At 42.6% G+C, this 15,049-nt stretch overlaps 1 protein-coding gene across 1 annotated transcript in view; it reads right to left on the bottom strand.

The window, feature by feature from the left end:
• The window catches only part of LOC137436340 (E3 ubiquitin-protein ligase Trim36-like), a 98,476-nt gene that overhangs the window by 47,775 nt on the left and 35,652 nt on the right, over positions 1-15,049 (bottom strand). The window contains exons 3-5 of the mRNA XM_078765935.1: positions 12,867-13,503; positions 12,320-12,468; positions 3,600-3,958 (exon numbers count right to left, since the gene is read on the bottom strand). Of these exons, the coding sequence (XP_078622061.1) occupies positions 3,600-3,958; positions 12,320-12,468; positions 12,867-13,503 (1,145 nt within the window). The remainder of the gene's footprint in view (positions 1-3,599; positions 3,959-12,319; positions 12,469-12,866; positions 13,504-15,049) is intronic.

Genomic DNA, 15,049 nt, shown 5'->3' on the forward strand with positions numbered 1-15,049 from the left:
TCGAGAAACAGCGGTCACAGACATACAGACATACAAACATACAAACATACAAACATACACACAGAGATTACTGGAATTATAGATAGATAATTCAGGTTTTACTCGCGGCCATAGAACATTGACTACTATAATTCAGCTCAGCTTTTAATTTAATTTTAAATTTAATATATTGGAAGGCCAAGCGGTCTTTGAGACTCCGCATTGGCAAAATTGAGCCATGACAAGAAACGTTTTTTTTCAAACCGCCATTCGACCTTTCACCCGAGGGGCATGATGTAAATCAAGCATAAATTCAGCTTGCTCTAGGTGCAATTTTGTTATGATCAGACAACGCTTACTTTAGTTATGGTGAAACATGTAAAAAAAAAAGTCTATAATTAGGTAATAACCTTATAATTAAGTCAGGGTCAAAAATAGGTCACCCCGCATACTTTTTCACATTATTGATGCAAAATTTCATTCTGAAAGGCCCAACTGGATAAAGCTCGAAAATTGGCAGGAAAAAAGGAAGAATGGTGGTTTAGTACTCCTGGTGGGGAGGGTTCTAAGAAACGGTGGTACCAGTAAAAACTGTGGGCACTAATTGTATATACAAACCCTACGACAGGTATAGGCCCTCCCTCATAACCTATAGGTGAGAGAGGCTTAATGAAAAGGCAAAAGGAGGATTTAGGACCAAAATGATACGGCTGACAGATAGACATTGATGCATTTGTGGTTTTACGAGAAAGATATGATGCCCATTTTTAGCCGCGTCGCAGACGCTGCTCATAGAGTGCCCTCTGCTGTTGTTGTTCTTCTTCTTCTTCTTGTTCTTCTTGTTCTTGCAGAGAAGACAAAACCTCAAAGCTCCACCCATTCTGGGAGAGCCTTCATATAAACAAATATCCACCATTTTATTAACTCGCATAGTTTTGAGGCCTGTTTTGTAGGCCCGTGGTGTCTTCCTCTCTCACACAGTTTTATTTCAAATCAAATTCGATATATCATTTCATTTTTCACAGTCGCTAACATAGTTTTAGACTCGGTTGAAAAAAAACGGGAAGAAAATCCGATGAAAGTTGCCCTTTATAGAACGAAATGAATTCTCAAAGGCCTGTAACTTCAAGTCCATTGAGATATTATTTTTTTTAATCGCGGCATGGTCAGTCATACACCGCCCGAAATAAGAGACGGGAAAATGCCGAGATATATATATTTTGTTTAAATTGCGGCATGGTCAGTCATACACCGCCCGAAATAACAGACGGGAAATTTTTTTTTTTTTTTTTTTTTGTTTTGTATACAAGATCGAGGCTCGTGAAAGAGCGAACATTAATCACACAGAAAGACAAACAGACATAAAACAAATAACATCGCGAGCGGTAGACAAGATGGGGAGAGATGGGGGAAGGACACAAACACAACATTTGAGAGCAGGGACCGAGAGACATGGAGACATCGAGAGATCTGTGGGAGGGAGAGGGCTTTGGGGGGGAGGCATGGGAGGGGGGGGGGGGGGGAGAGGTATAAAACATATGGACACTGCCAGGACTTCCAGGAAAGAAGTTGGAATTTCAAGCAAGGTGGATCTGGGGTGAATTAGTGGGGGTAGAAAAGATCAAGGTTTTGGATGGGGGAAGATAAGAGATGGTGGTGAACAGCTGTTTTAAAGACCTGGAGGGAGGAGTGGGATTGAAGCGAGCGTGGGAGTTTGTTCCAGAGGCGGGAGAAAAGAGGAATGAAAGAGTGAAGGTGAGCAGAGAGCCGAGCATTCGGCAGTTTAACCATCAGAGGGTTGCTGGCAGATCTTGTGCGACCTGTAGGAATATTTGGGGGACAGAGCACAGAGAGAGCTGGGGGAGCAAGGCCGGAGAGGAGTCGGTAGAAGACAGAAAGACCACCTACCTGCCTGCGGTGAGTGAGTGAAAGGCCCTCAGAGATAGCTTCATCGCGGGAGATTCCAATGATTCTGAAAGCTTTGGATTCAACAGCGTGAAGCCGAGCCAGGTGTGAGGCAGGAGCACCAGCCCATAGGGGAGAACAGTATTCCATTGAGCTGCAGATGAAAGCCTTGTATGTGGTGAGGAGCTCAGGTGTGCCTAGGAAGGACTTCGCACGACGGAGGATGCCCAGTCGGCGACTGGCTTTGGAGGCCAGCTTGGAAATGTGGTTTTCCCAAGAAAGATCATGGCAGATAGTGAGACCCAAAAGCTTGAGCGACAGAACTTCTTGGAGAGGATTGTTGAGAAAGTAGATGGGAGGGTTGTCCAGTCGATCTTTTCGGAGAGACATAGTAAGAGTGTGAGATTTGTCAGGATTGAAAGACATGTTCCACTTGTTTGACCAGTCTGTGATTTTGTTCAGGTCTTCAGAGAGTGAGGAGGCTGCAGACTGCCGATCTGAGGGAAGAGGAATGGAGCGGCAGAAAGTGGAGTCATCAGCAAAGAGAGAGAGAGGATTTTCCAGAGAGTCAGAGAGATCATTGATGAAGACCAGAAAAAGCACAGGGCCCAGAACACTGCCTTGGGGAACTCCAGCCTGAACAGGAAGAGGAGATGAGAGAAACCCATTCAGGGCCACACGTTGACTACGACTAGAGAGGAAGTCCGCCAGCCATGCGTGGAGATTTCCATGGATACCAAAAGAGGAGAGTTTGGTGAGCAGAGCGGGGTGCCAGACCGTATCGAAGGCACGTGATTTGTCAAGAGAGACTGCTCTAATTTCCTGTTTGGCATTGAGGACCTCCATCCATTGTTGAGACAGCAGAAGCAGCATGTCCAGAGTAGAGTGACCTGGTCTGAAACCAAATTGATGATCAGAGATCAAGCCATTGGAGAAGAGGAAAGATTTCATATCCGAAGCAATGATGGAATTGCATGACTTTGCTGATAATGCCGAGATATATTAAAAATTCGTCCATTTGATGACAATCGTCACGATGAAATATTTAATTTATACGTCGTCACAATAATGTGGAGAGAGGAGCATAGCTTCGTTCACGTGTCGCCACATACGGGAAATTGCCGAGATATATATTTTTTAAATCGCGGCATGGTCAGTCATACACCGCCTGAAATAACAGACGGGAAAATGCCGAGATATATTAAAAATTCGTCGCCACACACGGGAAATTGCCGAGATATATTTTCACTTTGCACAAAAATAACATCAAGTAATCGAATCAATAGGAATGTCCTGTGCCTATAACATCGACGTTATAGGCACAGCTGCATCTAGGCATTGTGTAACATCGACGCGGCTTTTGTTTTAATTAAAACTTTTTGTACTTGTTTCACTTTATATTGGAGTTAACATTACATGCCACATTATATAATGCTATATCTCTCTTGCACAAGTACAACTACTTGAAAATTTGCACTTCTCCTTTTTCATCATACCTCATCTGCAACAACTCTATCCATGCACAGCTTTCTTAATTCATTTATAATGACAGACATTATTCATTAAGACAGCACATGTCACGGAGACTACATCCCAAACTGGAAATGCAAATGACATTACTTGTGATGTTGTCGTGGAATCATTTGTTCTAAGAGTTACCAGGCTTATAACAGCTGAATTCTGATCGTGAGACAACCAGCAAACACTTTTCAAACCTTTGAACGAAATCTGGTGGTGGGTGGTACAAACTCGTGTTGGGCCCGGGGTGTTCCCCATGGATGCTGTGCTTTGGAACATGCAGTACAGAAGCTTGTCCTGCAATCCAGGCAACTCCGTGTTGCTTCGTAACGCCCGGGAGGGCGGCAGGCCTGGCAAGGTAAAACTATGCGCTGGGCCGAAGTTTGCGGGAACAATCGCTCGGCCACAGCTTCCAGTGCAGGATTGGGGAACAGATAGGATGGTCCTCGGTCGCCCAACTCCGTCTGAAGGCTGCAAGTTGGACAAGTGAGCTGGATAGCTGGAGAGACAGCAGGCCTTCGAGGACCAGGATATGTGGCATACATCCCAGGTGGAGCTTCAAAACAAGGTATGAGGTGTGTGATAAAGACAAATAATTCAATGTAAGAGAAGAAAAATATTATAAGAAATATATATGTGTATATATATATATATATATATATATATATATATATATATATATATATATACATATATAATTATTTATATATATATATATATATATATATATATATATATATATTAATATATATATTAATTAATTATATATTCATATTAATTACAGATAAAAAAATTATATAAAATATATTAATTATTAATATAATTAAAACAATAAATTATAATAATAAATTGATATTAATAGATTAAAAATTAATAAGATTATTAATGAATTAATATATTATTATAGAGAAATATATTAATTACAGTGTAAGAGATGCAGAGAGAAATTTATTTAGAAATGAAGATTGAGCTTATAATAGTGTTATGAATTTTGAGGTAGGGCATATATAGATCCAGGTAGATCTGCATAGGTAGGTGCTTCGACTGTCATGATAGGGAACCTCACCTGCAATAAGTTTGTTTAGGCAGTTTGTTCGGATTAAGGTGTATCTTCGTCCCCATTACGAGGAATGGGGCATGTTAAGTAGTTGTATGGATTATGCTAATTCCCCGGTGTGTCAAACCTGTGATCATCCATTTGTCCCGTATGGCAACACACCAATAGACAGTAGTTAGCCCCATTAGTGCACTCATTAATAAAGACTTCCTTCTCACAATAAGACTTACCGGAAGAACAGACAGGAAGCGGCTGTGCATTACGCTGGCAGGGAATGAAACATCGAACAGGCAGGCCGAGAGCCACGCCAAGAAGCTTCCCCGTGATTGGTGGAAGGAAGGTGAAGGAAGCAAGACACTGGTTGGCCACCGACCAATGGAATGACACCAAGAGCGCGAAGCACTCGGCCAATGGGAGTGGAGGACGCGAGGGGCGAGCAAGAAGCGACGCACTGGTTGGAGAAGGAGGAGAGCTGACGTCACGAGACGGCCGGTAAAACGTCTTGCAGGTGGACATTTTCTCTCTCGGTTTTTCAATCCCTTTGTGGCCAGACGCTCTCTTCGATTTGGATGCTCTTCTCTTCTTCTCCTGTTGCCCTTTGTGCATTCCTCTGCCGTCGAGTCTCTCATCTTGGTTCCGGACAAGCGAGCGATTCCGCATGGACGGAACCAGGCACGGCCGAAGGAGCGAGCTGCACATGACCGTTCGAGTCGCTCGGAAGGCCTGTGGCATGCCAGCAGACGAGACCGGGGTGAGTGGGTGGCTTGGTGGGCCTAGTGGAGCGTGAACAAGGACGCGTCGAGGCCTAGTGAACGGGGGCGTGGGGAGGCCTGCTTAGTGCCAATCAGAGCCGCGTTGGACGACGGTGCTCAAGCCTGACGATACCTGACTGCAGACAGAGATAAGCCGCACCACACAGAACACAACGATTCCTTTCATTTAATTCTTCCCTTGTGCTTGTTGAAGTGAGGTGTGTGGGATCCCAACCTAGGTCTTTGTTTTTATTGTCGCGTTCTTTGTTATTGGGTTCCGTTTAATAAATCGTTTATTTTTGTACATTGAATTCGGTTTTCGTTCGTGAGTTTAATTTCCTGCAGGTTGAAGATTGCTCGGGACCGACAGGTAAGTTGCCGCTTCGTCTTCTTCCTTTCCCGTCCTCCTGCGCATATATCGTGAGTCCGTGTTTGAATACCGCCTCAAATAACGCTAAATTTGCTATCCGTGATTTCCCGGTCTTAACCGAGGGGAATCACACAACAATAGTTTGATTTGACAATCTTTCGAAACTGATGACTTGCTAAATGAACAAGATACAGAAAGTTAATGGTCAATAACAATGTTGTAAATAAAAAAGACACTAACTTTAAATTTCATCTTTTTATGGCCACATTTCAGTTGTCAGAGCAAATCCAAACTTATGTTCATGAGAAATACCCCCTTTTCTTTGTGAGCTCAGTACACGAAGAAGTGGGATCAAGAAATAACATAACAGTTTATACATATTGAGGGGGCCTTTTTAGGGGGCATTCCATGCATCGAACGGCTCACAACTTCCTCTTCCTTTTGTACAATAGGTTTTATTACTCCAGCTGAGTGTTTTGGATCATTACCTTGCTGTAGCATGAAGCTTGCACCAATAAGTTGTGCACCACTGGGGATAGCATGATGGATTTAAATTAGTTTGTACCTTCCTGTGGTCAATATTCCAGCAATTTTCAGCAATTTTCCAAGTGCACGTGAGGATATGCACCCCGAACTTGATTTGAACATCCTCCATGCTTAATTGTTCATTTCAAGCAAGGATCTTTTCAAGTTTTTCATCATCTCACATACCGTCTTTGATTAGATCCAAATAACTGGAACTTTGACCAATCTGTCCTAAGCACCTTTGACCATTATTCCATCGTCCAATTTCTGTGCTGTTGTGTAAATTTTTAGCCTTTTAGTTCTTGTTCTCTTTTCTTGAAAAAGATTTGTTTCTCTGTAAAACATTCTTCAAGTCCTGATTTCAAAAGTGACCTCCGTACTGTTAATCGATGGACAACACCCGAGCCTTCTGTCAGTTCTGTTTTAATTTCAATGCTTATCTTCTTTCTATTCCTTTAAGGTTATTATCTACGAGTATTGTTCATCCTTGTTAGACAGCGTTTTGGGTCTTCCAGTCCTAGGTTTGCCAATAATATATGGTGTTTCTCTGTACTTGTTGATTGCGCATCTGATATCATAACTTCTTGAAAATCGAGTGATGCGAGCTATTTCACTCGATGGTTTTCCTTCTTTCTGCAGAAACACAATTCTATGGCGATCTTCTCCTGAAATTGCAGCCTTTTTGTTTCAAGCTAACAGTTGATCCTGAAAGGTGTGTATTCTGCAGCACATTGAGCAGTAAAGAAAAAATCCTTAATTCATGCCTGGCATTTCAAGAAGAAGCTAGTTTTCTTTCTCAGAGGTGTCAAGAGTGATGTCGTGGAGACATCACGTTAAGCTTTGTTGGGGACATTTCTGCATTGTCGATTGGTCCAAGACCCCAAGTGCCCGCAGAGCGGAGCCATGGTGGAGCGAGGAGGACTTTGACAAGGACGGACATTTGTGCCAGAGTTACCGGGTGACACTCGCTCAACCGAGCCGGCGCAAGGTGTGAAGAGGCTCTGTTCATCACCATCTTTATCTTTATAATCCCTCTCTACCATTGTCAGGTGTGTGATTGGCAATATTATTACCCTGCGCTTGCGAAGCGAAAAGTGGGGTTAAGCATTCAGTTACATATGTCCGTGTGCCGTGTGCCGTATGTGTCTGCATTTTAAAAATTCATTTTCTCAGCAACCGTTGGTCCGATTGACAAAAGATTTTACCATAGAAGCGCCTCGGCGTGTATATATTTTTATTCATAATTATGACGTCATATGTCACGTGGTACGGACGCCATCTTTGAAAAAGGTTACATCTCTATCTCCCAAACCGCTCAATGGGAAAAATTGAATAATGGCTCATTGTCAAGTACTCACCATGGGGAATAAGATATGTTGATGGTGATGTCATCGGTGCCTTAATTATGACGTCATAATTCGACAAGTACAACACTTGATCTGATCAGTATGAATAAAACAAAAATTCCTCTGCAACTTAGTCCGATGGATGCAAAATTTTCAGAATATGTGCGGGTCCTCCTGTGTAATTTTTTAATGATAATTATAACGTCATAGTCACGTGGTACAGCCGCCATCTTGGAAAAAATCGAAAAAAGTAGCACCTCTATATCTCCGAAACCGGTCCATGGAAAATATTGAAACATGCCTCTTTGTCAAGTACTCCCCTTGGGGAATAAGATAGGTTAATAATGATGGCATCGGTGCCTTCATTATGACGTCATAATTAGACAAGTACAACACTTATCCGATCATTGGAAAAAAAATTCTCAGCAACCGTTTGTCTGATGGACATGAAATTTTCACTATAGCAGGGCCTCCTCATGTAGAATATTTTAATGATAATCATGACGTCATAGACCATGTGGTACAGGCGCCATCTTGGAAAAACCGAAAAATGTTGCACCTCTATACTGTGCCACTGTGCCATAAATCCCAGATCGGTGGAGTGTTGCAGTGATGGTTGTCCTTCTGGAAGTTTCTCCCATCTCCACACAGGATCTCTGGAGCTCAGCCAGAGTGACCATCGGGTTCTTGGTCACCTCTCTTACCAAGGCCCTTCTCCCCCGATTGCTCAGTTTGGCCGGGCGGCCAGCTCTAGGAAGAGTCCTGGTTGTTCCAAACTTCTTCCATTTAAGAATTATGGAGGCCACTGTGCTCTTGGGAACCTTCAATGCAGCAGAGATTTTTTTTGTCGGCTTCCCCAGATCTGTGTCCCGACACAATCCTGTCTCTGAGCTCTGCAGGCAGTTCCTTCGACCTAATGGCTTGGTTTTTGCTCTGATATGCATTGTCAGCTGTGAGACCATATATAGACAGGTGTGTGCCTTTCCAAATCGTGTCCAATCAATTGAATTTATGACAGGTGGACTCCAATCAAGGTGGAGAAACATCTCAAAGATGAACAAGAGAAATGGGAGGCACCTGAGCTAAATTTCAAGTGTCATAGCAAAGGGTATGAATACTTATGTCAATGTGATGTTTGAGTTTTTTCTTTTTAATAAATTTGCAAAACTTTCTAAAACCCTGTTTTCTCCTTGCCATTATGGGGTATTGAGTGTAGATTGATGAGGGAAAAAATGAATTTAAACGATTTCAGCATCAGGCTGCAACATAACAAAATGTGAAAAAAATGAAGGGGTCTGAACACTTTCTGAATGCACTGTATATCATATAGAGATAATCATATCTATTTTGTGCGGACAAACAAACAGACAGACAAGCAAACAAACAAACAAACAGACTCAAATGCAATACCCTCTCCTCTGGCGAGGGTAACAATTTGTGGCCTTATTTCTGCTGTCCATCTGATAGTGGCGTAAGTGAACTGGGGTTGATTGACCAGATTAATTGGATTATAGGTCGCAGGAACACAGGAAGCAGTGCGAAACACTGGTTCCTCTCAGCCAATGTATTAAGATTGGTTACATAGCTGCTGGCATGACTTCCCAATCGTAGTGTTCACCTCACTGGCGACGGTAATGTGGCTTTGGACCTGGGAGCCCACTCAAGGTTCACGGTATGGGTCTCTTAAAGATTTGCCATCCTTTGTGTTATCCAGAAGTGACGACCGTCACATTGGTGTCATGGAGTGGGATTGGACCAGAGGTACGAGTGATCAAAGCTAAATTGTAGAGCTCGATAAGTGAAAAAAGCATTGTAGCATTCGCTATGTTGGGTAGAGATGGAAAGCAACGAGGAATCACTGTTCCTACTGCGTGGTAGTTCCTCTGATTCTCCCAAAACTAACCTGGAGACCCTCAGAAACAGATGTGGCATGATGCCACAGAAGGAAAGAAAGACGATGGTCATGGTGGCAGCTGGGCAGACTGAGGTGAAGGATGAGCTGAACAGCCTTGGTGGGAAAATTGAGGCGCTGGCGGAGAGTATGGAGGTCGTGGGGGAAAGATGTGGCTTGTGTGCAGTGTGAGAAGGTAGTCTATCAGTTGAGAGGTAAAATAGAGGGGTGACAGGAACAGCACCAATAAAGGTAAAGAGTAAAACTGTGCCACAGGACCTGGTAGAGAAGGCTAATCAGGAAGTGGAGCAAGCTTCTGTTGCGGCCACCAGGACGAGGTATCTGGACAGCACATATGGTACAAATGGAGAGGTTTGCTTGGGGTCTCTCCACAGGGATGTGTGTAGGCCTGTGTGTTTGGTTGCATGCGTGTGGTGCGGAGCGAACCACCGTTGCCAGAATCCGATGCAGTCATGATGCTTTTGAACAGCTACCGTTGTTTGATGATCTTACTCATTCAAAATGCCCATCAAAGAAGCTGAACAACAATATCATGGATGTCAAAATACATCAACAGACTCGAATGTCTGAAAAGTTTACAAAGGACAACACACTATACCACAAGTGAAATAGCATTTCTTACAAAATATAGTGGCAGCCATGAAACTGAACAATTGCTTCTTTTCATCAAGGTCTTCATACGTATGCAGCCCACGGATTCTGGGAAGCATCATTGGCTGATGGAGGCTGTGCCGCTGATGCCGCTGATGCCACTGCTGGTCAGGATTGAAACCCGGGTTAGACCAGCGTATAGGTGAGTGTGCGTACCTCTAGGTCTAGGCCATCCTGTCAGCCCTTCATCACGATTAATGTAGCAAATGGAAAATGTGGCCCTAATAATGCAGGAGAAAGTTGATTTGTTCAGAGAAATGTAGCAATATACTGTATATTCTTTGTTTTTACATTCACAAACAAGACATGACAGAAGATATTTAACTTGGAGTAACATCACGTTTCATTTGCTTTTGGAAATAGTAGTCGCGCCAAACACGGCATACCTCCACCAGGCCGAACAGTTCACATCTTGTATCCCTCTGATAGGCCGGAACTGGATCCGGACCTGAACCAAAATCTAATTGGTTTGTTCTTCCCACACGCCAGACCTGTCCACCAAGTTTTGTCTGAAAACGTCCATAACGTTTTGAGATATCGTGTTATATACTGCATTGTTTTAAGCCCGATCACTCAATGGTGAAGAATCACTTGAGAAATCTAGTATCCAGATCCGGATCTTCAGCAAAATCGAATTAATTCATCCTTAACACACACACACACACACACACACACATGTCCAGCAAACTTCAACTGAATCTGTCCACTACTTTTTGAGATATCCTGTTTACAGACAGACAGACAGGGGTGAAACATAACCTCTGCCTACCTTCGGTAGCAGAGGTAAAAAATTAAAATTAAAATAAAAAAGAGGAAGAGAAGAAGAAAACATCGAAAACAAACAGAGAAGTATCAACGAACATTCACAAAAGAGATGCTGGCAATGCCAAGTCTCACCAAGGTGAACAACCACCTTGAAATACAGGACAAAGATTAAAAAAACATAGAACTTCAACTAAAAAAATCCAGCGAAATAGGATGAAAAGCAGGTTATCTTTGAATGTCATTGAAGGACTCACCAGCTTTCCAGAAAGAGTGTTCACGAGACAAACGCACTGAAAAAGAATGAAGGGAAACCGTGATATTCCAAATTCTGCAAACTCAAATAATTCTTTAATTGAAAAGGGTTCAAAAGAGATTGCTTCGTTCATAACAGCAATAAACATCGAAGCATGCGAGATCATAGACACAGCGATACATAAGACACAGGGATACATAGACATAACGATACATAGATACAGTGATACATAGACACAGGGATACATAGACACAGCGCGGCGATACATAGACACAGCGATACATAGACACAGCAATACATAGATACAGCGACACATAGACACAGGGATACATAGACACAATGATACATAGACACAATGATACATAGACACAGCGATACATAGATACAGCGATACATAGACACAGCGATACATAGATACAGCGATACATAGATACAGCGATACATAGATACAGCGATACATAGATACAGCGATACATAGACACAGGGATACCTAGATACAGCGATACACAGATACAGTGATACAAAGATACAGCGATACATAGACACAGCGATACATAGACACAGCGATACATAGATACAGCGATACATAGACACAGGGATACATAGATACAGCGATACACAGATACAGCAATATATCGATACAGCGATACATAGATGCAGCGATACATAGATACAGCGATACAAAGATACAGCGATACATAGATACAGCGATACATAGATACAGCGATACAGCGATACAGCGATACATAGATACAAAGATACAGCGATACACAGATATAGCGATACAGCGATACACAGATACAGCGATACACAGATATATTGATACACAGATACACAGATACACAGATACAGCGATACACAGACACACAGATACAGCGATACAGTGATACTGGATACAGCGATGCATAGATACAGCGATACATAGACACAGCGATACATAGATACAGCGATACATAGACACAGGGATACATAGATACAGCGATACACAGATACAGCAATATATAGATACATAGATGCAGTGATACATAGATACAGTGATACAAAATAGTGATAAAAAGATACAGCGATACATCGATACAGCGATACAGCGATACATAGGTACAGCGATACATAGATACAAAGACACAGCGATACACAGATACAGCGATACATAGATACAGCGATACATAGATACAGCGATACACAGATACAGCGATACACATATACAGCGATACACATATACAGCGATACATCGATACAGCGATACATAGGTACAGCGATACAGCGATACATAGATACAAAGATACAGCGATACACAGATACAGCTCGATACACAGATACAGCGATATACAGCGATACACATATACAGCGATGCACATATACAGCGATACACATATACAGCGATACACATATACAGCGATACACAGATACAGCGATGCACAGATACACAGATACACTGATACACAGATACACAGATACACAGATACAGCGATACACAGACACACAGACACACAGATACAGCGATACAGTGATACTGGATACAGTGATGCATAGATACATCGATACATAGATACAGCGATACACAGATACAGCGATACATAGATACAGCGATACATACATACAGCGATGCATAGATACAGCGATGCACAGATACAGCGATACATAGATACAGTTATACATAGATACAGCGATGCATAGATACAGCGATGCATAGATACAGCGATACACAGATGCAGCGATACACAGATGCAGCGATACACAGATGCAGCGATACACAGATGCAGCGATACACAGATGCAGCGATACACAGATGCAGCGATACATAGATATAGCGATACAGTGATACATCAATACAGCGATACACAGATACAGCGATATACAGATACAGCGATGCATAGATACAGCGATGCATAGATACAGCGATGCATAGATACAGCGATGCATAGATACAGCGATACATAGATACAGCGATGTATGGATACAGCGATGCATAGATACAGCGATGCATAGATACAGCGATGCATAGATACAGCGATGCACAGATACAGCGATGCATAGATACAGCGATGCATAGATACAGCGATGCATAGATACAGCGATGCATAGATACAGCGATGCATAGATACAGCGATGCATAGATACAGCGATGCATAGATACAGCGATACATAGATACAGCGATACACAGATACAGCGATACACAGATACAGCGATACACAGATGCAGCGATGCATAGATACAGCGATACATAGATACAGCGATACATAGATACAGCGATGCATAGATACAGCGATACATAGATACACAGATACAGCGATACACAGATACAGCGATACACAGATGCAGCGATACACAGATACAGCGATACACAGATACAGCGATACACAGATACAGCAAAACTGGATTGCAGCATCCCCTCACAGTAGGCCAGAAAATTGAGAACCTCTTTTATTTGTGTGATAAATTTGATGTTATAAAGATATAGGATCTGCCCTGTAGGATAGGGGGGAGGCTTATACCTGTTGTAGGGTTTTGTTTCTACAATTTAGTGCCCCCATTCTAATGGCTCCTCAAAGTCAGAGTTTCTTGAGACCAAGGAGTACTGAACCACAATGTAGGTTTGTTTTTATTTCTTCCTTTTTTCTGTCAATAATATGAATAGAAAGCACGTGGAGTTAGCAATTTTTTTGACCTTGATCTAATTTTAAGGTCATGACATAATTAGACATTTTTACATTTATCACCATAACTCGACGAAGGTTTGACCAAACGGAACAATATTTCCCTCTACAGATAGCCTAGCGCAAGCTGCATTTTTGTTTTGTTCACATCATACCCCTCTGGGTTAAAGGTCAAGGTCAAATGGCAGTCTGACAAAAAATGTGTTTTTTTTTTTTCATCGCTCAATTTTGCCAATGAGAAGTCTCAAAGACCTCTTGGCCTTCCAAGATGGTCTTGCATCATCATAATATGATCATAGTGTACCTGCCCTGAAGGTGTGCATCTGATATTTGATTTGTCTCCTTGGCCTCCTTTTTCTGATTGTGACCTAATTAACAAAAAACACCTTTTTGATTTTTGATCAAAAAACTTGAATAATTTTCCTCATTTTCATCACATATTCCTTATTTACACTCTATCGGAAAGTGTTGAATGTCAATGCCACATGGCGGTTCGAAAAGAATATGGCCGACATTTGATTGCGGGCGCTGGGGTAGGCATGCCTTTGGCAATCGCAGATATAAAGTTTTGATAAAACTGCCATAAGAACCCGTATCTTCAACCAGAACCGTTTATACAGACTATGGTAGGATTTTAATCTCCTTATCGAAAGTATACATCACCATTATAAAAGTATGCTACATTGTCAAGTTCACATCTATAACTCTCTGTCTCCCGAATAGTATGAGTACAACTTTATTTTGAACAATAAAGTATTTAATTGACTACAAATTTCATTCGTTTTCATAGGCCTGGTGTTGGCTTAGCGGTTAGGGTGCCGGCTTGGGATCCGAGGATCCTGGGTTCGTAATCCTGGTCGATTGCTGAATTAACGCCAGGTGGGTTCATTCAGCCTGTCATCCTTCCCAAGTCGGAAAATCGAGTACCAGTTCACTGGTGATTCCCTGTGTGTCGCAAGAGGCGTCTAACAGGGTTGGCGGCAGGAAGGGCATCCGGCCATAAAACGTTGCTTCAAAAATGGGGACCAAGGAACCACCTTTAGAGGCCATTTTTCCCTGCAGAGCGGGGGTTGGCCTATTTTGGGCACCATGGCCCCTTTTTGAAGCAACGTTTTATGGCCGGATGCCCTTCCTGCCGCCAACCCTGTTAGTCGCCTCTTGCGACACACAGGGAATTACCAGTGAACTGGTACTCAATTTGCCCACCTCGGAAGGATGACAGGCTGAGTCAACCCCCAGGTGTTAATTCAGCAATGACCGGGATTCGAACCCAGGATCCTCGGATCCCAAGCCGGCACCCTAACCGCGAAGCCAACACCAGGCTAAAAAAAAAAGGGGGACCACGGTGCCCCAAAAAA

This window comes from Myxine glutinosa, chromosome 11 (assembly GCF_964187855.1).
Source record: "Myxine glutinosa chromosome 11, kmMyxGlut1.1, whole genome shotgun sequence".
NCBI lineage: Eukaryota > Metazoa > Chordata > Myxini > Myxiniformes > Myxinidae > Myxine > Myxine glutinosa.